The following is a 22,917-nucleotide window of genomic DNA, read 5'->3' as shown; positions in this document are numbered from 1 at the left end:
ATTGGTCGATTTACAAGCAAGGAAACAAACGAAAAAAAATTGCACTACTCCACTAGAAAACAATAAAAATGTCATGTGGCGCAACGTGTTAGTTTGAGTGTTCTTGAAATTTAAACTGGCCGCCATAATGGCTTGTGTAGTCACGGTGGCCGAGAGGTTAAGGCGTTGGACTCGAAATCCAATGGGGTTTCCCCGCACAGGTTCGAATCCTGTTCGTGACGTTCATTTTTTGTTTCCTAAACCTGTGGTATTAGGTAGTTCACAAACACAACACAGTATATTATTAAAAATACGATGTTGCAATATTATTTGTATGCCTATAATTTTAGTGTATCTGTTCCACAATAGGTTTGATGATATCCGTGTTTACATTTATAGGAAAATATTGATTAAAGAAATGATTAAAAATACAGATAAATACATGTAAGTTACAAAATGTACACCCCGTTCCTCTTATGACTATAACGAGATACTGAACTCTCGCTTATGATCTCGTCCCGCGTTGTCTGTGATCGGGAGTTTATTTGGTACAATCCTCAAAGTAACTGCTTTTTTTACCTAAACAGCTCAGCACGTTATATTTGTACATTTACAACAATGTATTTACGACATCATAATCCATGTAATCGTGGGTATCGTTAGATTTGTCTGCATGAGACCACGCTAAAAGAAACTTCTACATGAAACCCCCTACCAAAGTACGACAATGGAACAGTCCGGATTCGATAAAAGTGACCGGCAGTACACGCTGACGTATTTTTTGGGGCATTGTTGAAACAGGGAAGCGTGTAGTGAACAGCTTGTTCATATTTTAAGCAACGTTTTGGGGCACTAGTGTTGTTTAGGTGTTATTTACCAGGACATTTGAAATAAGGCGTTTCGAACTACGTCATAGGAGCCACAGATAGTTAGATATAATCACATTAGTCGTATAAACAAAGCGCTACCAAAGCTAACAGTTCCTTATACTTACAAGAGGCACACAAAGGAAATGCGGTCGATTGATTTGACATTAACTGTCTATTCTAAATGATCGGGGGATACTATTATCTACAAATACCTGGCAATACGAACATCGAGCTCTGGTGTTACTCACAGTCTCTGGAGTGACATTTGTTAAAACACCCCAGATTTGACTTGCGTTTCTGGATTTGTACTGTTTTTATTTTATTTTGATATTTTCAACAATCACATTGGTGAAACGTTTGGATTCCGATTTTAACTTGTGCTATGTGAGGAGTGCAGCTGTCAATATGGCGATAATCGTGGAAAGCAATAGGTCCAGATACGTGTATTATGAAATTAAAAGAAAGTAGCTAACTACGAGCTAGCACACATTTAGCAAAGTGTTCCTTAGCTGGGCTATCTAGCTAGCAACACCCTGCAAGTGATAGTTAGCTGTTAATAGTATCTTTTAGTTCTTCCTCCCCCTTCCACGCGCGTTTAGGGTATTAACTTGGATGTAATCTACCATCCAAGGAGATAGCCTGTGGATCCGACTTTATAAAACGATTAAAAATTATTTGTGAAACTACTGTTGCGTTAGCATTTAGCAACAGGCTAGTTAGCTAGCTTAGCCCAAACTAGCGCTACCAATTACAAAGTTAGCACTGGGTTGAAGTGACGGGAAGGGAAGCGATAGCGGTCATTCCCCCCCCCTTCAGACTAATAATGGCAGCCCCCACAAACGAGGCCTTGTTTTTGATAAAGGACGTGAAGCCTGGGTCGAAAAATTTAAATATCGTGTTCATCGTTTTGGAAATAGGTGAGTAGTTTCTGTGTGAAGGTCTCCCTCTGTGTTCACATTAACTCGTGCTCCTTTTTCTTAAAGGGACAGGCGCACCGCTACCGATTATTGTTGGAAACACACAGTATCAGTTTTTTAGAGGTTTCATCTAGATGTTGATTTGATCAAGTTATTTGTTTATGCAATTTTGCTAAATTCCCCCGTTGTCGTTAGGACGAGTAACCAAAACAAAAGATGGCCATGAGGTGCGCTCATGCAAAGTGGCAGACAAGAGTGGCAGCATAGCGATATCAGTTTGGGATGAACTTGGCAGCCTCATTCAGCCAGGGGACATTATCAAGCTGACTAGAGGGTAAGCTTCTTCATTTACAGTCAGCTGTTGCTCAGTTTGACAGTGATAGTTTTTCACCTAAAGATCAATGACGGCACAAGTTTAACACGTCATTTCTGTTCATGCATTAGCTATGCGTCCATATGGAAAGGCTGCCTGACTCTATACACTGGAAGAGGAGGAGATCTGCAGAAGATTGGAGAGTGAGTAGCTGAGTGGTCACATACAGATATCTATTTATAATGAATGGAATTCTGCTTGGCAAGTCTCGCATGTTAAAGCATTTACAGGTTGTGTGTGTGTGGGGGGTGTTTGTACTCTATAACACTGACATAGTTGAGTTAAGACCAATCATGTCGTCATCTTTCCAAATTCTCATCTGCTAACATGTAGGCTATAACGTTCTTACCTTTTTCCTTTTGGTAGAAAATGAGGGGGCTGCTAATGGTGTGAATAATGATTGAACCATGAAATGTTAAAATGAGTGTCTTGATAGGTTCTGCATGGTGTATTCAGAAGTGCCCAACTTCAGTGAACCAAACCCTGAGCTCCTAGCACAAGCAAACCAACAAAACAAGTCTGTAAGTAGCAAAGCACTTTTCTAAAACCTGTCAGCAAATGTCATTTTAACCACCATACTATGTGAATCATAGTCATAACGCTTAGGTCATAATGTTGTCACTTGGAAAACAAATCACGTCGCTCTCTGGCCGCGGTGGCCGTTGCAGTCTATATAAAAACTTAAATGATATTTTACAAATGTCATTTGCTCTTAACTTTGCCTCCTGTGCTGCAGCTGTGTGTAAATGTGACATTTGCTTTTTGATGGTAGGGTAAGCCTGACCAGAACCAGAGGGGGAACTCACCACCCAATCAGAATTCAGGTACACCTGCTCCTCCAGGTTAGTCCATTTTTTTCTTATGCAAATAAAATGAATAGCACAGCTGTTGTTGGTCAGCAGGACATTATGGTGCTTGAAAAATGATTCTCCTACAACATTGTCAGTAGTTGTTGCATTTTGACTTAAATTAACTAAATGACACACTGCACAGTTGTTACTATTATGTATGGACTGTGCTGATGTAATGTCCCAGTAGGAGACTGACCTATCATTGCACAGTAATTAGACCACAAACGGTTTAACAGAGTAGCCATCATGAATCTAATTAGCCACACCGGTGCTGTACAGACCTGAGTAAATAGATGGTGGATGAGGTTTCCAGCCTTTCTGTGAATACTTAGTTGCATTTCTCTTCTTCACAGGTAATGGTGCCATGCCACCTTTTGCCAACAACAACCCAGCACCTGGTGCACCCCGTGATGCCGCGTTCGGAAACGCCGGGCGACCCAACGGCCGGACACCTGGCAATGGAGGACCTCCGGTTATCGCTTCTGGACCTCCGACAGCTGCAAAGTCTTCAGTTACCATTAGTAACGGCAGGGACCCACGACGTGCCAAAAGATGAAAGAGGGGGTTGGCTTCACTTTGCTCCCACACTTTTTTTTTTTTAAACATGTCTTCTCCCTTTTCTTCATCACAGCCTGCATTGGCTTTCAAAACAAAGTTATATAAGGGACTACTTGCAAACCTTTTTTTTATATATACAGGCTATCATAGTCACATGTGTTTGTTACGCATACAGTGCAGGTGGTGTGCTCTGTAAAGCAGCACAATGTGACGGCGATCCACCGCTCTATGCATTATCAGGACTTGTTGCATAGCTGAGACCTGGTGGATGATTTTCGGTCAGCTTTTTTTCAGTTTACACTCCTCGTCCTTTAAACTTTCACTTCAACCTGCCAGCTCTGTGCCAGTGTTACCTCCCCACACACACACACAGTAACCCTCACCCTCTTGTGTCCTTTTTCGAACTATACACCCTACTTGAACACTCGATGCACTTTCTTCTCTTAATTTATATTGAGGCATGGCTGCCATTTAAAATCAGACTCACATTCTGCTTCTTCAGTGGGGGGGGGGGGGGGGGGGGGGCTTAAGTTGATGAAAACGACTTCTTGGACTGAGTACCCAGGATCTTCACTCTTAACCAAACTGTATCTTGAAGTGACTATGTGAAAGGAAAGGTGTTAGTTGTGAATTTTTAACATAGTTAGGTAGACTGATATTAAACCTTTTTTTTCATAAGACGATGTTTTTCTTGTTTGCATCAACTGTACCTTCTAAAGGTGGGACCACTTTAAAACCTGGCAAAAAGGTTCAACAAATAAATTTTAGAGTAATTCTGCTGCCACTTTTGGGTTTTCTGTAGTCTGTCCTGAACTTTGTGTTAAAGTTCTGTCATTCATTAATATGCATAGAACAGTGTACAAACACCCTGTGTCAGGAGAATTAAAAATCATTCTTTAACAGGCTTCCATCTTGTGAGCAACTCCCTCTAGAGCCCCCGCTGCCATCAATAATAAGCCTCCCATCTAATGTCCTTCTACAGCACCATCTAGTGTCAACCACAGCTCTCGTTTTAGATGCTGGATTCTCTCTCTCTCGGCACCGAGTTGTGTACTTTTCACCTCTCTGTTGTTCAATGCAGGTTCCAGTAAAATCAGATGTTCCCAGCAGAAGTGAACGGACTGCATCTATTTCCCTTTCTCACAGTGTTAATGACATGAGCCATGTGTATAAGACTAAAAGCATGTACATATCACATGTTGAAGCAATGTATTGCATACAACAAAACCCCCCTTTTTCTACATATCCTCTGTTGCACCAAGCACCTAAACATTCTGGCCTTAAGAGGTTGATATTGCCCCATTTCATGTTCGACGCACTTGCACTTTCTCATCTTGTCTAGTGTCTTGTCAACACAAGTGTGCTACTGTAGCAACAAAGTAAGGCTGTGAGAACACTTGTATGTTAAAACCTTCCTCATTACAGTACACTCCACAATCCTTACACGTCTGACCAACATTGTTGCTCAAATTAAAACTTCCTTCTCTTCAGTTAACACTTTCTACGCGCTTTGTCAAACTCACTGTCAAATATCTAAGCCGTCAGTGATCTAAACCATATTTTCTGGCCAGTGTCTCAAAAAATAGAATTCCGATTGTTGTCATTTAGCTCTTCCTATACATCACAGATTAAATGTAGAACTGTCTGGTGTCAGTCTATGGGTGTTTTTACACTTGACCCCCTTCAAAAGAATTCAGCCTCACTCCTCTTTAAGTGGACCAACAGAAAAAGAACTCAGTCCAGGCTCTCTTTCTGGTCCAGTTCAGCTTTGTCAGGGCCTCAGTCATCTTTCTGTTCACACCAGGTCCTCAGGCTTTCAGACCCCCACTGCACTGAATTCTGGGTAGTTTTCACTTGAAGCAAAATGTCTGCTGCTATGCTTGCTTCCTGTGTTTGGTGTCTGGTGTCAGGTTAAATTAGCACACATTCATAGGGAAAATAGAGTTATTCATATTACATATGAGCACAAAAATCAATTGAGGAGACTATTTATTGCCATAATTATTGTTTATTGGGTGTCTAAATAACTTTTGCATAAAATGTAAATTATTATATTTCATGTAATTGTTGTTTATTGCCATGTTACAATACAGTTAAAAAAGGGGCGAAGTGAACCCGGTGGATTTGTGGTGCTGCGGACAGTTCGTTTCATAGGGGTCTGGGTATGGTCGGAGTGTTCATATATGCGCAAAAATGCCGAGTCATCGATCTGAGTTCATTTAGAGGCCTGAAAGGGTCTGAAAGAAAAGTGTGAAATCACCCTATAATAGTCAGAATAATGAGATGTCTGGTTATGTTGGAGGATATCAGGTTGGATATTGAACACTCACACACACATTTTAAGACCTAATTTCTTAGTTATTTCTCTGCTCTCCGGCTGCAAAAATGACATATTTTTTAAAACTGTTCTAATCGTTTATCATTTTTTCTTACAGCCCCACATGACTTGAAACCCTACGTTCAAAACATGTTTTTGTACTTCCACTACTGCTTTGTAATAATATAATAATAATAATAATAATAGGTGCTTGTGACAGTGGAAGTTGAAACACATGACAAGTGTGTCAGGAAGTGTGATGGTGGGCGCTCATGTGTCAACAAAGATGCATGTCATGAGCTGGGAACTTCCTCACTTCCTGGATCAGACCATGTGCGGTCCCATCGTGTGGTTTAATGTTATTTTAAATTTCACTGTGTTGATAAAGAGGCCCACAGCGAGGTTATAGCACGGTTTGTTCAACTGCTTGTGGGTTGTTTTCTTTCAAATATTTAACTAATTTGGTATTTCTCACATGTATGGAGCATTTATTGTATTTTTTTTATTCAGTAAATTTACATAAAGGGCTTAAAATTATTAGATTGCATGTCAACAACACAGAAAACCACTTATTTTATTGGCTCATTTCTTCAATTATTTTGCAAATATCGTCCATCTGGTGTTTATTTTCAATTTATTACCCTCATTAGTAGTTTCTCTTTCTTTTTAGTATACATAATGACAGCAGGTCTCATGACAGCAATGATTCAACGTTATTTTAGTGAAACCACTGGTTAAGAAATAACCAAACAATGACTACTAAACTATCCTAAAAAACATAAACACAAATAAAATAAAAAATATTAATTTTATTTAAAAAATATGACAATATATGACAATATATGATAAAATATGACACCTTCACAGTCAAATTGTTGTGTACATGAATATATGGATGTATGAGGCAAACAGGAAAATGGGCCTGATGGGAGGAGCATACAGAGCATAGACCAACACTGTTTTTGTTCCTTGTCTCCTTGTGACATTCTCACTGCCTCCTGTAGAGAAGACATCAAAATGACTGGTGAGTATTTTCATCCTTATTTAGTCCACAGTGAATTTCTCCATGTTTATTCTTGATTTTTCTCCTCTTCAGATCCAAACACATCATCTTTTCAACTGGACTTTGGTTCTATTTATGAGGAACTAAACTTCACCTACAATGAGTCAGAGTTTTACCTAGACCCCGCCACGCAGCCCTGCAACACTTACATCATCCCAGGTGCTGTGACCATTGCCGTCTGTGTATTTTACATCCTTATTTTTCTGTTGGCCATTCCTGGAAATCTGGTGGTGGGGCTGGTGATTGGTCTAAACAAGCAGTCTCTGCCTCCATCTGACCTCTACCTCCTCCACTTGGTCATCGCAGACCTTCTGTTGGCCGTCACCCTACCATTCTGGGCCACCTCTCTAACACAGGGTTGGGTGTTTGGAGATGCCATGTGCAAAATTGTCACCATCTTTCAAGAGCTGAGCTTCTACTCTAGCATTCTCTTCCTGACCTGCATCAGCATGGACCGGTACGCGGTCATTGTACGAGCCACGGAGTCCCGCGTTGCCAACCGTCAGCTGGTCAGCTGGGCTGTTTGTGGTGCCGTCTGGGCTGTTGGAGCACTTCTGTCCCTGCCAGGATTCTTCAATTCTTCTTTTACTTCTCAAAACTCCAGTCACCTAATTTGCGCTGAACAATATGACCCCAGCAGTGCTGATGAATGGCGCTTGGTCACCAGAATTTTTCGCCACGCCTTGGGTTTCGTCGTCCCCTTGGCCATCATGCTGCCATGTTATGGAATAACCATCCGGCGCCTCCTTCACATCCGCGGCGGGTTCCAGCGGCAGCGAGCCATGAGGGTGATCGTGTTTGTGGTGGTTGCCTTCCTGCTCTGCTGGACACCATACCACATCGCAGTGATGGCCGACACATTTTTCAGGTCAAAGATAGTGCCCTACCAGTGTCCGGCGAGGATGGCGGTGGATCGGGCCATGTTCGCCACCCAGAGTCTGGGCCTACTTCACAGCTGTGTGAACCCGGTGCTGTATGCTTTTGTGGGTGAGAAATTCAGGAAGAGGCTCAAGCAGATACTGACAAAGATGGGTATTCTGGAGAGAGCGCCTCTGTCAAGGAGCAGCAGGTCTTCGCTCTCATCCGAAATCACATCCACATTCATGTGAGAACAGCAAGGGGACAGTTTGAAAAAGTTGATCATATCACTGAGGGCTACATAGACCAGAATCTGTAGCGTAGTAGTTTTTAACTTGTACTGCAAAAAAACAAAACAAAAATGAAAAAACAAAAAGTTTGCAATAAATTATAATTTTGCTAGTTCTATTTTTGTATTTAAGTATACTTTGGTTTCTGTACAGTGTTATTTAGAGGTCAAGTTCAGCTACATTTGTTTTTATTTACAAAAAATGTATTTTTTTTAAATTACATTCCTTCAAAGTATTTTCATGTAAAAAAAATTGTGTGCTTAGTTCTATTTTTTAAATCTTATTTTAAGTATACTTTGGTTTCTGTACAGTGATGTTTACAGGAAAGGCTGAACTTTTTTCGTGAATTACTTTAAATTCCGCTCTTTCTTCAGGTATGTCTAGCTCTGACGAAAGTGTGAAAAACATGTCAAAATTTAAGTGAATTTCAACACACAATATAGTGTCAACACAGGCGAGCATAAGGAGACAAACTCTTGAAATGTGGTAGAATCCTGTTTAAAAATCTTCCTGGTTTTTACACTATTCAGTGTGTGTGATGCTGTTATCTTGTCTTACGTATCATAAGTTCAGATTTACTTAAAAACTGTATATATTTTGTTAAAGACAGCTGGTTGTCATTCATGGGCAAGTTTGAATTGTCCATATACTGTAGTTGAAATGAATAAAGTTCAATTTAAAAATAGATTTCTGTCTCTTATGTTTCTGAGTCACTTCATATTTCACAACAGCTTTCTCATTTGATAAACAGCTGATAGAAGACAAGTTATTGTTTTGTGGTTACGTCCTCAGCTGGTTTGAGGGGAGAGAAAAAAAGAGAAGTTGTGATGAGTGCAGCTGAAAACTAGACCAGTCATTACGGTCAGAAAGGAGCAATATTTTCTGCCTCTTGATTGCAAAATAAGCGGACAAGCTGCACTTCTTTAAACAAAAGGAGAAGATACATATTTATATAAGCAAAGGGTTTCCATTTACTGTCATTACTGATGCTAAAAATCTAAAAAAAATGCTAATCCAACCATCACTGCTGCCACCATGCTGTGGTAAGTGTTCCCATTAGTACTGCTAATACTAGCACAGCTGATAAATGTATTACAATGAGCTATTTCCACATTAGCTCTGCTACTACTACTACAGCTAATACCAGTATGGCTATCACTACTTTGGTATATACTACTATTAACACATCTCCTATTGCACCATTGGGCTACTAGCTAGCACTACATATCAGCTGTTGCAACCACTGCTAGCTATTTCAGCTACTGCTAATCCTGTACTAAAACAACCCCTAGTGTGGCTAATGTTGCTATTTGCTACCACAACTAGCTAGTACATCTGCTGCAAACCACTATTAGTAGGCCTGCTCGCTAGTTTAGCTCATTCTAATCCAGAGAATAGAACAAATAGGCAAATGGGCTACATTGTTAATGTTAACATGCGGTTGACGTTAATTCTGTTATGATTATTGGTTTGTTGTCTTAGTTTTCACGGTGATCCTTGGTTTCCCTGCTTCTCTAGTTACTTTGATATTGATTGCTGGGTTTTTGTTTGGATTCCTGTTTTATTTTGAAAAGCCATGTTTCCTTGTGTGTGTGTGTCTGTTTTACTTCCTCCATTTGTTATTACCTGCCCCGCCCTGATTGTGTTCACCTGTGTCTATTTGAGCCCTGTGTCGCAGCGTCACGTTTTCACGCCAGTGTTCCCATGTTGCCCACCTTTTTTGTGGTTGGTCTATATTCAGGTTTGGCCTTTTGTTGGAACTTGGTTTATGGTTGGCCTGTTGGGCTTTTGGCTCTTTGGGATTTTTGTATTGAGGTTTTTCCAACTTTATGTTCTAATAAATCTCACTTTTATTAGTTTATTCTTTAGTAGTCTGCGTTTTGATCCTCCAACACTCTCATACAAGTCTTACAACAGCTTTCCTTTGTAAGAAACAAATGCTTTCTAGCAATTTTAAACACATACATAGAAATCTGTGCAGAAAGGTAGCCGTTGTTCATGGAGGAATTATCTATGTACCAATCGTGTTGATTTGAAATGACGCCCCAGCTTTACACTGTTGATACATTTTCTTTTTCATGACCACCTCAACACTACTGAGACTCCACCATCAGCCTCTACATTTGACCTACAAATGAAGTCTCTGTCCCATACCGACCACCCCCCCCTCCTCTGTGCCAAGTGTTGCACCATCTCACATGTTCTACTGACCCCAGGTTGGCTAAAAAAGAAAGAGGGGGCGGGAGCCTAGCGGTGAGTGGGCAGACGGATCGCCATGCAGCTGTCATTGTAAGGCTTGCTGGGCTGTGACTGTCATTTCCCCCTTCAGACTGACTGGCAGTTGTAGAGGGGGAGATCATGAGTGGGGTGGTTTAGCTCATGGGACAAGGAGGAGGAGGAAGAGGGGGTTCCTGTGCAACTTGCTGGGCAGGATTTGATGCGTGCATTCAATCTGAAGCAAAGCGAGAACAAATCTCAAGACCATTGGGAATACAGAGGAAACTTATTGAAGACCTGCATGGCATGATTCGCAACCAAGTTACACACTCCTGGGAAAAGATTACAAACGGATTGAAAAGTCGGAGAGCGCCAGGAAAAGGAGGTGGAGAAGCAGGGCCGTCACTTCCAAGAGACAAGTCAAGAGAGCTGTTAATGCAACATGATCCAGTGGGTCTTGCCCTAAAAATACCTCTGGGCAAGAGGGTGGCAGCTAACTCTATCTGCTTAATTACCTGGTGATCAACAATTTCTTTTTCTCTTCTCTGGACAACGACTGAGGTCAGAAAACAACACTTTGACAAAAATTAACCACTACAGATGTTTCTAAAAACCTGTTTTCCCTAGAAAGACTAGCTTTCAATCCTACATATGTTATGGTCAAAATGTGAGAACCATGCAATTTAATGTATAAATTGGCTCATAGACTGTAACGCCCTGACCAGATTGTGGTTTAGACCTACTTTGAAAGGGCCCACTTAGTGTTTAAGCCATACAGGTAGACAGTTTAGGAACTATCATTCAACCATGAGAAAGGCCGAAGTGCAAATGACCCTGAAAAAGGGGGCAGATGAAGCCATGGCACCAGCAAGTCCCATCATCCCCCCAAAGCGGTCCAAAGCAAGCCCAGATCAAGTTGTCCCGGAATCTCAAGGACCCAATTTTCCCAGCCAGTTCCCCCCAGTTTTTACACGCAAAATGAGGAACGCCGCTGTGGGGACAGGTTGTGACATACGTCTTAAGGTAACCGTGGCTGGAGACCCCCAGCCTTCGCTGTACTGGTACCACAACGACGAGCTCCTCAACATGGAGAACCAAGAGTATGGTGGCCTTTGGATTAGGGATTGTAAACCCAGCGATGCTGGTCTCTACACCTGCATTGCCAATAACCACCTGGGAGAGGCGCGGAGCAGTGCGGTGCTGGCAGTCCTGGATCTTGGTGAAGGTAATTTCAGTAAATACCTTTTTTATTGACATTTTACTGCATTTCTAATGGAAGAAATCCTCCTTTCTTTGTGAAGATCACATTTTCCAATTCACACCTTAATCCAGGTATAAACCTTTTCAAACCAAGTTGACTTTAAATGAGAGGAAAAACCACAAACCTGATTATCACTGAGTGTAGATGAAAATATCACTATCAGTTTGAAGACGACTGACCATTACCGACAAAACCCTTTTGTGTAGGTTTAATTTTTGATAGTACCCAGCATGCAATGCAGAAGGTCCACCCCCTGTAGGGACAAAAACCCATCGCTTTATCGCCTGTTTTGCTCACTAGTCCCAGCTAACATCTTAAGTCTGCAGTTTTTGTGGAAACGCCTTGCTAACAGACATGATAGGCATTAGTGACAGCACAGTTGTTAGGAACAAGGTGATGTAAGTCAAAATGGCAGATTATTATGCGTAATTTTAACAGAAAACTAGTTAACTTGTGAAGACATTAGCACCACCATCTGCTCAGCACTGTAGGTTCTTTGTGCTGCGTGTTGTAAATACTGAAGTCACAGCTCACTCTGTTGGACAATCTATGTGATGGCGCCACTTCTAAATTACCACAAGCAGCTTTTTCTGCATTGTGTAAATGTAAATAAATGTAAATAAAGTTTCCCCATCTAACAGCACAGACTGTACCAAATTATCTATAGGTTGGGTCGCAATATTATTGATCAGTCATGCTCCACTTAAGTTATACTTTGATGCTGTTGGGCATTCAAGCTGTATGTATGATCAGCATTCAAATAGTTATTCATGAAATTGAACTTTTGCCCCCCCTTTATACATGAAAAATTGAGCCTCACTTCCTCACTGTCTTAACCAAGGATGCTGTGATGGCCAATGCATCACACATTCTGATCAACAAAAACTCCCCAGCACTGATCTACATTCAGCTCACCTGAGCACTCACCACCTCAGCTGCTTTGAAAAATGACATTAGCAGCCTCTCAGTATATGCCTTTCATATATCAGCTCGAGCACTTTGTCATTGTCCTGCAGCCCTCAGCATAAGCATGGAGCTGACATACTCTTTTGTCATTTTAAACTGCCTTTTCTTGCAGAAAGAACGTATAATGCGATGTGATATGTGTTTGCATGCACAAAGATGGCAGGACTCATCAGTGCTGAATAGACTTTAAACATCAGTAATATTTGGTTTTGATGTTGTAGAAAAAAGGAAGCCCAGGATGAAAATTGGGTACCAACAGAGTAGTAATGTCTGAAGCCTGGATAGCGTGATGACACGAATCTCTTTTAGTCTATAGGCAGCAAGAAACCACAGTGTATTACATTTCCTTTACTATATAAATATTGGACAGAGTCCACCTAAAATATATACACAATGCAATGTGAGTACAGACAAAACACAAAACAATGCTGATCACAGAACATGCTCAAATGAATGAGCTTTGTACACACACACTATTTAACAGCCAGCATAGAATTGGGGCTTTATTGATCTTTATTGATTTGTGCATTTGTGTGTTACATGTGTTACTTTCAGTTTTACTATCGCTATGTCAACACCTCAGTTATGTACCGCATGCATCACTTCAGGGGAACCACCATATTTTTATATATTTATAAAGGAAGTATACTACGAGAGCTACAAAAGAAGAAATATTTTTAAAGAGCTGCTTTATCACCTGTGTGGTATGCAGTATAATAACTGAAACACAGTTATGTGATTTTAGCCAGTGAGTGTTATCCTTATTGTGCTGTTGGGTTTTATTGTTTGGCAAGTTTCCTCTCTGACGCTCCATTTTAACCTTCATTTTGATTCAGCTCTGCCGCTATGCCATGTGCGTAGTCTACAGCTGTCCCATCACTCAGTGATACTGCCTGAACACACACTCTCTCTCTCTCTCTCTCTCTCTCTCTCTCTCTCACTCGCTCACTCACTCCGTCTTTGAAAATGTCCCTCTGTCCCGCCCCCCTTGTCCACCAACTCTGCCTAGTTATTTATATAGTGGAATGTGCCAGGCCTTAGATTTTTGTGATGTTAGCAAGCCAACGTCTCTCCTGTTACACAGGAAGACATCAGCGCTAATTTTAGCTGAGCCCTGTTTGACCCCCCCCCCCCCCCCTCCTCCTCCTCTGATCAGGACAAGAGCTACATTTGAATCCACACCATGTTATTGCATATATAAAACATAAAAATGCCTGCCATATGTTCTATGATGTCATGCGTCTTCCATCATCATATCCTTTTTGTTATCGAATTAAAAAAAAGTACAGTCCCAGCCAAGGCCTTAATCTTTAAATATGAAAACACCATCAAATAATTAGCAGCACATGAACTATTATCCAACTATGCTTACAGATACAAAGCTTCCACTTCCTTTGAATGGCTCTTATACAATATATTGACTGGTAGCTACTCACTGTTTCACTCTGATTACCAGCCTGTGTCTGTTTGTGTACAAGGATTTTATCAGAGATTTGTCTTGTGGAAGACGGCTTTCTTTACGTGACTCATTAACTGCAGGATTTTCTTTGAGAAAGCTATATACTGCCTGTGTAAAGCTTACAGAGTAATTATACTGTTTGGCCAACCCTCAATCAGGGAACTTTAGATGTCGCTACTGAGTGTGACTGTGGCCCTTTTCCAGTGTGTATGGATAGTTTCCTCACATGTTGTCTTCCTCTTGGACCGTGAATGTGAGCGAACAGGTGGGACCGCAGTCACCCTGTGGAAATCCCCTCCATCACCATGTTGCTTTTAATAAGTGCATCAACAAATTCATGTTTTTGTAGAGTCTAGAAAGCCCAGGTTTTATAGCCTAAGGGCCCAAGGGCTATAAAACCACTCAGAGTCTGTTTCGTAGAATCATTACGTGGGGTTTTGGGATGTATTAGTTTTCTAGCCTGCATTAAAAACAGAATATAAAAGTAGTCACAGCTCATGAAAAATAGGAATGAGTAAACATGGTTGAAATACTGAAATCTGTCTCCAGCTTTGAATTATTAAGCCTCTTCAGAGACCAGTAGGCCTCTGAGGAAATGTAGATTGAAAGGAAGCTTAACAGGATTCCGTTTGGTCACTTTGGTCAATCCAGTGCAGTCACAGTGTAATCAATGCAGGAAAAACTAGATTGAAAATGATGATCATTTAATCTTGTTGCAATCTACCTTCTTGGGAGTTAACCTATGTGATGCCAAAACCACCCAACTGTGCTGTACCACAGAACATGACTTGACTTGCTGTAGGTACGCTGATAAGCAATACCTAAGAAAACTAAGGTTTAGAAAAACAAGACACTTCACTGAGCCAGGCCTATTGATTCCCAGGGGAGAAGTAAATAAATTTGGATTAGTTCTGGCACCCCATAATCACCAATTACTACATAAATATCTAAAACATTTGTCCAAATCTGCACATGATCTGACACCAAAATTGAATGTTTCTAGGCAAATAAATGAGTAAAAAACAACGGGTGTCAACTGTACACTCATAATATTTGGCAACCAATGTTCTCAAATATCCTTGTTAATTGGTTTCCTAATTGATATGCAAAACTAAATTAGGCACATGTAAATTTGGACAGTTGCGATGTTCTCACACACCCACTTCTCACATGCCCACTTCGTAATGTTAATAGACTTACTGATGCGAATACTTTTCAGTGGTACCAGCATGCTTTCGCAGACATAGATATATTGAAATAATGCTGGCTTGTGATTCTCAAGAGAAGAGGAATCTGTAGGCCATTGTGTGTGTGTGTTACATTACACCTTGTATAGAGGGAAAGCTAGTAAGCCTGGCAGCCTGTGCCTTCAGTATTTGTGACCAGCAGCCACTGAAAACGACATGCTGTGAAAATACTACCTTACTCAGATGAACTGATTACAGTAAGAATTTGCAAGGACTATTATGTCCAGTATATAGCCACACATCTGTGCTAAAGCATACTTCATGTAATCATGATGTGACATACAGTATGTAAAGGTCATAAAGGATGTGTGGGGGTGAAAAAAAGTGCTCCATAGCAGGAGTGCAGCTGCCAAGGAAACACAAAGAAACTCACCATGACCTGAAATTACATAATCAACAGACCATGTAATTAAACCTGTGCTTTCTGCCTTAATGAAAATGAATCTCTGTATTTATAGTTATATATACTCAGTGGTGAAATAGGATGAGAAAACCTTTCTCATTATACTGAGCCATTCAGATGGCATGTATCATTTTCAGGATATTCTGCAGTTATTACACCAAATGAATCATAAGAAGAACAACAGACCCATCTTATTATTTATTAGAATAGCAGTGAGTACAGCTTGTGTAGTCAGCCTCAAGCAGCCAATAACACATTTGCTGTGAGAGCTAACATTGTTCCAGCAATGCAGAGGAGTGAGGAGTGAGGAGGTCCTTTTAGCTGTTGCAGTGATTCTCCCTTTTCTCTGCCGACAACATCGGCTCATTACACCAGTTGAAGAATAAGACACAGACACATGGGGAGCAAGGGAAAAATGAAAAATGTCAACCAATGCTGTAGAACGCTGATCTCAAGAGGGCTGGATCACTCCCACTGGTTTTTCTGCCTATCGGTGTGCACTGCCTGTGGGGTGGAACGCAGCGGGGGAAGATGCTCACATTGTTGCTGGCTATTGTGTGGACTGGGGGGCTTCCCTCACAGTGGATGATATGCATTCAACAGACGTTTGCACCTGCGGATGGAGAGCTGCGCTCCATGCTTTTCACAAACGGATTCTCTTAGAAGAACTGTTGAGACTCTGACTTGTTACATAATGGACCAAAAGTGCCTTTTTTTCCTTTTTCTCTTTGCGTTTAAATGAGAGGCTTTCACCTGTATGTTAGCAGAGTTACAGTATTTAACAGACTGAGTCTTTTTCATTCAAATTTTCTGATGTCTTCATAGAAAATTTTGTTATTTATACGCGTAGTAATGGCTTGGAACCCCCGGTGTATGTCGGGGAATACCCTGCTCCTGAATGTAAGCCAAGACAAAAAATACCTGTCGAGGACATACCAGCAGTGAAAAAAAAAATCAAACCAAAGAAAACATCAGGCAAGTGCGATTTCAGTCTATCTATGTTCTGTGTATCTGTGTTGTCACGCTGTACAATATCCATCCATTTGGGTGGTGATTTTTAAGGATTGCTGCTTAACACAACAATGTTTTTTACAGCTGACAGTGTCAGATGCAGCAGCAGTTTGAAGGACCATACAACCTGGCAATTGCAAAAAAAACAATGTTACTGTAAGTTTGGAATTAGGTTGAAAGCCAGCAAGCTCTGAGCATAACTGTAGCTTTGTACTAACTTCTGAAAACTTTAGGAGTTTACAGTGAGTCATACAGTGATTTTTCTGAGACTGATGTTAAGGGGGAGTTTCTTCTTTCTTCACACCCACTGATCTCTGTATGTTAATATACAGTCAAATGATGGAATAGTCAAACTCATGTTAATTAAATTAAATTAAAGTACTATATACTAGTTCTTGTTTTGCATCACAAGACATATAAACATATGAACAGGAACAAAGGCGTACTTCTTTTGTTCAGTGAAACTTCGCTGAAGCAATACATCATATCATGGCAACATTGCACATACTATTTGAAACCAAACCATGGCCTCATAATAACATATTAAACCACACCACAGAGCTGTTCACACACATGACGTAGATCAATGGGATTGCTTACTCCTCGCTGACACATACTTCATGCTTTTCCCATCACATTTGCTTCCTAAAGTCACTCTAGAGTCACCATCTATTTTCTTTTTTTTCAGTGTATGCACAGTGGATGTATTTATAACTACCTGTGTGCAGAGCAATGCATACACCTTGTGATAATGAAATTTATGTCACCCAGACCCTGTTGGACCCTGGTATACTTTCAGTACTTATTGATGCTTATTGTTTCTTTGTTTGTGGCTAGAATCAAGCCTAAATAGTTATCTGTAAAGACTGATAGGAACATGCGTGTTGGACAATTATTTTCTTTGTCATTTAATTAAGTACAGTATTATGTTACATTTCAAAAATGGCTGTCCTTATTATTTCAGTTTAAATTAGTTGATCCTTAGTGTATATATATATACATATACACAAAGTTTTATGCTGTGAGTCTAGGTCATTGCACTGTATGTGTGAATGCTATTCTGGTAAAAGAAAGATTGCATTGCAAATGGAGTTTCACTTTTAAATCTAAAATGTAGTCATTCGATATTAATATTGTATGACTGTGTGCTGTAACTGCAGCAGAATGTAAATAGCTGTAAACAGTATCATAAGTTTGGTTTCACTATTCCTCTGCCATGTACAGCACATTAGCCCATTGTGTTCTTTTACTGCTGCAAGGAAGAACAAATAGCCTGTTTTTTTTTTTATAAGTAATTCCACCTACTGTGAAGCAAACACCTCATGAGAGCTGCTGGGATGCCAATGACTCAATAGGGCTTTCTATTTTAGGTTCAACCAATGAGTGGATTATCTCTCAGTCTGAGAAGAACAGTCATATCTATCAGATGGTACAGCTGGAACCAATTTTAAGGTTTTAAGGAAAAAAAGAAGAATATTGCTCATATAGGTTCATTTTTAATATTCAATTGCAGATCATCATGTCACACTGCAGCTGCATAGATGAGACTGTGACAACAATAGACAAATGAATCTAAAAGAAGCAATCTAAAATATAAATCTAAACTTTAAGTTGAAGAAAGTTACAATTCTTATCTTATTGTGAATATTTTTTATGGTATTGCTGCTTCCTGCAAAGTGAAGATAAAAATTAGATCCAAATGCGACAATGCACTAGGATGAACATCATCAAAGAGTCAACTGAATAGGAAAAGGTATTCTTCTGGTTCCTATAGTAACAGTGTGCTCTTTTTACATCTTCTGCTGCCACTATGGAAACATAATGTTTCATTAGTGCCAAAACACATCTTTTTTATTTATTTATTTATGTGAACGATGTCTTATTGTCCTACCATCTTAACACATATTGTGATATGTTTTCAGATTCTGAAACAACAGAAGATGAAGGTGGAGACCAATGTGAGACCAAAGAGGACAGTGGGGATGTTGAGGACCAGGCTGTGCATACAGGTATCCACCGTTTTCTGTAAAAAAAACAAAACATTTGACTTTCCTATCAGCAGAAAAGCTGCACTCATTAATCTCTGTGGTGACTAAGAATACAAAGAATGATGTTATTTCCAACAGTAAACACATTCTCAATTTATCCCTTCTTCTGTGCCATACAGTGAAGGACAAAGGTGCAGAAGATGACAATAGAACACATGGACATGAAGATCCCGCTAACAGGCAAGCAAGAAACATACAAATGAAGGATTCTAGCGTGCACTCACGTTCAATACAATAGTCTGTGAGTTGTGAACTAATTCCAAGATTTTGTTATAAATTCTCTATTTCAGGAGCCAGTCAGAGGAATTTTCAAGAGAATCTCCTCCACAAGTCCTCCCACCCCCATCCCCTCGGCTCGTCAAACGTACCTCCACTTCTCCGATGCCAAGTCGTTCTGGTTCAACCACTCCTCTCAGCTTGAGGAAGAAAATTGTTGTGCCAACTGATTACCAAGACACAGTGCCTGGAGAGTTTGAAGAAAAGGTTAAGCAGCCAAAATCTGCATCCCAAGGCAACACCCAAGACTCTCGACCACAGACTCCACTGAGTGAGTACTCCCGGAAAGAATTCACCCTCAGACCTTCCCCAAAGCTTACAAGAGCAAGCTCAAAGGTTTTCGAGAAGGTCCGTGGTTTAGAAGAGCGAAGACGTAGTCTTGATATTCCAGAAGGCTCTGTTTCGGGAAGGTCCTGGGCAGGATTCAATCGTGCTGGATCTGTGGATTCAGATGATGGAGGAAGCCGGTTGGGCATATCCAGAGAAAGTTCAAGGGAAGATCTCAGGGAGGCTCTGAAAGAGGATGCAGCTGAACGCAGATCTATGTTTAGACAGAGAGCTGCTTCATTGGAGGAGAAACCACGCTACTCCCAAAAAGTTCAGGACATTGAGAACAAATTCACTGAGGAGCTCCAGCGTATTAAGAAATTGGTTGGAAAACCTCATCTAAAGAAATCCTTTTCAACTGAACAGCTTACCCTGAAGGCCAAGCAGCGCCAGCCTTTCAGGAAGATTGAACCTATTCCTCCACAAGTCCTGCAAAAGCTCCAAGAAAGGGAACGTGTCCAGTGGGCAAAGGAACAAAGAGAAAAGGAACTAAGTCAGGAGCCAGTGCAGCAAGAACCGCAGAAATACCAACCTCCAAAGACAGCAAGTAACAGTTCAACAACTGTAACAGTTAGTAGATTTGGTGAGCTTGCAGGAACCCCAGAGTCCATGCAGTTATCTGACCTACCAGGACAGCGGTTAAATAGAGTCAGTCCAGTTACAGAAATCATTCAAAGGTCTTCATCCCCTGCAATATATCATCAGCAAAGAGAAGAGTCGCCAAGCAGAAATGTCGCTGAGATGACCTTACGCAAGGTTGAACGAAGGCCACCGAGTCCACTTGTGCAAAGGGTATCTCGAATGCAAGATTCTGCTCATATTCAAGAATCTCTTGTTCAAACACAAAGGAATGAGACGTCAGGGAGAAAGACACCAGTAGAAGTAGTATTGAGAAAAATTGAAAACAGACCTGAAAGTCCCCTGGTACAAAAAAGGGCTCTAATTGTGCAAGATTTTCCTTCTCAACCTCCTCCAAAACCCCCAAGAACAACAACAGGCACTCCAACGGAAGACATAATGGAAGTGGAGCAGTCTAAACCAGCCTCTAAGTTAAATGTCCCTACAATCATTGTAGAAGAGGAAAAAATGGACGTGGATGTTCCAGTTAAGACAAGTGAGCCTCAGCTGGTGACTACTGGTGCCGCAGAAGGACTGCACCAGAAGACCAAAGGAAAGAACCGTCGCCCTCGTCCCTTGTCACCAGAGTTAGGTTAGCTGCTTTTATTGAACTTTCCATGTTAGTGTAAGTTGTTTAGTGTAGGTTTCTGTTTGGGTTTTGTTATCGGTTAATTACTTACTCTAGATTGATCACACACATAAAAAAAATTGACTTCAGGTTTTTGTTTTGCACAGATTCTTCAGACGATTCTTACGTGTCTGCTGAAGAAGACCCGATGGAGGCTCCTGTATTTGAGTTTACCCTCCAGGACACTGTAGCTTGTGCTGGTGCAGATGTGTTATTAAAAACTATCATTGCTGGAACCCCGAACCCTGAAGGTACCACATTGCACTGAATAACTTTCTCAACAGAGATTTGAACTGTTTATACACATCCAGCAAGTAAATGTATTAATTTTCTGTCTTTTCTGTTTAAGTTACCTGGACTAAAGATGGCACTGATGTCACTGGCTTTGCAAATTATGCAGTTAAAGTGGAGGGTGAGCGACACAGTGTGCTCATCAAATCAGCGAAAATAAGTGATAGTGGAAAATTCTGTGTCACTGCCGTTAACCAGGTGGGCAGAGCTACCAGCAGCGCAACCCTTACTGTTAAAGCAGGTGAGTTTGGCTTTGGCTATAAGAATATACAGAACTAACACTATATAAACCAATCGTAAAATATTGGATAATCTAAATAAACTGACAATTGTTACCCCTGATATTCAGAATATTTAATCTCAGGTCAATACACTTAACAATAATTTGCAAAATAGCATTTTCTTTTTTTTTGCATTGATGTCCTCCCACATTGTCATTGTCATTGTGGTTTAGCTGATTTTGCTCACTTGTCATTATCTCTCTGAGCAAAGCATGTGCCATATATTCCAGCTGAATAACCTCACTTATAGTTACCATAGCAACTCAGAGGCGAAACTGAACCTATAAATTGCCCACTGAGACTCACTGGCTCCACACACTGTGAATCCACTATTGTTTGGATTTCACATTTGGCATCTGAGATTCTAATTATAAGGTGGGGTGGGGGGAGGCTTAGTTTTTCTTAAAACAAGAACTGAGAAAAATGCTCTCAGTGTCAAAAATAAATAAATACAATAAAGGTAAAATAGAAAATACCAGTGAGACCCACAACAGGGAACATAATGTAGCCTTTCTTTCTTTCTTTCTTTGCTCTTACAGATTCTGTACCGGAACGAAAGGGTAACCTGGGTGTGCCTATGGAGGTCAGCAGCCCTATTACATCTGATGAAGAGTACCTCAGTCCCTTGGAGGAAGCCATGGATTTTGGAGGGCCTGAGCCAAGGCGAACTATTGACACGCGATTCAGGAAACCCCCTTCATTTGTGGTGAGGCTATGCAGGGCTGATTTGATAAAGCAACCCAATTCACTTGAGAAGGGACTTTGATTGCATTGATGCACTGCATGAAAATGTGTACAGGGTGATCGTATCAATAATAATGCCGCTGTCAAATGTATTATATGCTGCATGGTCATTCCATCAACACATCTTTTAAATTCGAACATACAGGTTAAATTCATCTCTCTAGCTTCTAACTTGCACTGAATTTTAAACAGGTAACAATGAATGATCAAGCTGTCATTGAAGGACAGGAAGTCACCATGTCTGTCCGAATAAGTGGGCAACCCAAACCCATGCTCTATTGGTAGGTCCTTTCATTTCATCCAATTACTTTAACTCATTACTTGCATTGGACATTGAAATGCTTTGCTATCATTACAGACTATTAGAAAATTCAGTGCACTGTGTTTTTCAGCACGATGCTTTAAATAATCTATTCAGATGAAGGCTTAGGGTTCATTAAGCCCAGAAATCTTCAGGATAATAGAGAGTGTAATTAGAGGAAAGGTGGAAGAACAACATGCCTTTCTCATCTTATTCCAGAGCGGCTCAGTGCCCAGAAACACTAGTCTAGCTGAACTAATGAGCTCTTAGACAACAATCTGGAATTTAAAGATGATGCTGAGACATCCAAAAGATAAGCTGGCTGCACTTCTTAAGGAACATCTGGATTTATAGTGCGCGCTGCAGAATACCTCTGGCCTACCAGCCAGAGTTTAATAATTGCTGTGTAGACCTCAGTTGCTCATGATCTGAAAACAACCTCCACTAATCACCAGCAATAGTGTTGATATAATAATGCATTACTTCCCCTTTCAACTGATATGAGTGCAAGAATGTCAGTGTTGTGCATAAACATGGTAGCAAACAGGTCAAGATTCAGTTTAACGACTGAATGTTACATATATCTCATACCAAATGAGAAGCAACAGCCTTTATAGAAAAGCTGGAACGCACTGGACATTTTAGTCTGTCTGTCAGTCTAGAATAATGCCAAGCTTATCCTTTAATATAAGAGACTATAATAGGCTGAAATATTCCAGCAGTGTTAGTCATCACTCTTGAGAAACAATAGCAGGAAGGACAAT

At 40.6% G+C, this 22,917-nt stretch overlaps 3 protein-coding genes and 1 non-coding gene across 4 annotated transcripts in view; all 4 read left to right on the top strand.

Annotated features, from left to right (window-relative positions):
* Positions 1–139: 139 nt before the first annotated feature.
* Positions 140–221, top strand: trnas-cga (transfer RNA serine (anticodon CGA)). The gene has a single exon. It is a non-coding gene; the product is annotated as a tRNA-Ser (tRNA).
* Positions 222–772: 551 nt separating this feature from the next.
* Positions 773–4,447, top strand: nabp1a (nucleic acid binding protein 1a). Its single transcript, XM_028394489.1, has 6 exons — positions 773–1,765; positions 1,961–2,099; positions 2,210–2,281; positions 2,575–2,659; positions 2,911–2,980; positions 3,343–4,447. The coding sequence occupies exons 1-6, from the start codon at positions 1,672–1,674 to the stop codon at positions 3,543–3,545; spliced, it is 663 nt and encodes a 220-aa protein (XP_028250290.1). The 5' UTR covers positions 773–1,671; the 3' UTR covers positions 3,546–4,447.
* A 2,334-nt stretch (positions 4,448–6,781) lies between these two features.
* LOC114426302 (C-X-C chemokine receptor type 1-like) lies at positions 6,782–8,233 on the top strand. Its single transcript, XM_028393610.1, has 2 exons — positions 6,782–6,888; positions 6,961–8,233. Exons 1-2 carry the CDS (start codon positions 6,882–6,884, stop codon positions 8,034–8,036), a joined length of 1,083 nt encoding a protein of 360 aa, XP_028249411.1. The 5' UTR covers positions 6,782–6,881; the 3' UTR covers positions 8,037–8,233.
* A 2,125-nt stretch (positions 8,234–10,358) lies between these two features.
* Positions 10,359–22,917, top strand: part of spegb (striated muscle enriched protein kinase b) — a 29,165-nt gene continuing 16,606 nt past the window's right edge. The window contains exons 1-8 of the mRNA XM_028433808.1: positions 10,359–11,517; positions 18,562–18,648; positions 18,807–18,867; positions 18,978–20,500; positions 20,644–20,787; positions 20,886–21,068; positions 21,648–21,814; positions 22,045–22,133. Coding sequence (XP_028289609.1) covers positions 11,100–11,517; positions 18,562–18,648; positions 18,807–18,867; positions 18,978–20,500; positions 20,644–20,787; positions 20,886–21,068; positions 21,648–21,814; positions 22,045–22,133 — 2,672 coding nt within the window. The 5' untranslated portion in view covers positions 10,359–11,099. The remainder of the gene's footprint in view (positions 11,518–18,561; positions 18,649–18,806; positions 18,868–18,977; positions 20,501–20,643; positions 20,788–20,885; positions 21,069–21,647; positions 21,815–22,044; positions 22,134–22,917) is intronic.

The sequence above is a fragment of the Parambassis ranga genome, chromosome 21 (genome assembly GCF_900634625.1).
Source record: "Parambassis ranga chromosome 21, fParRan2.1, whole genome shotgun sequence".
Classification (NCBI taxonomy): domain Eukaryota; kingdom Metazoa; phylum Chordata; class Actinopteri; family Ambassidae; genus Parambassis; species Parambassis ranga.
The sequence above is the reverse complement of the archived record's forward strand: the minus strand, read 5'-3'. Positions and strand labels throughout refer to the sequence as shown.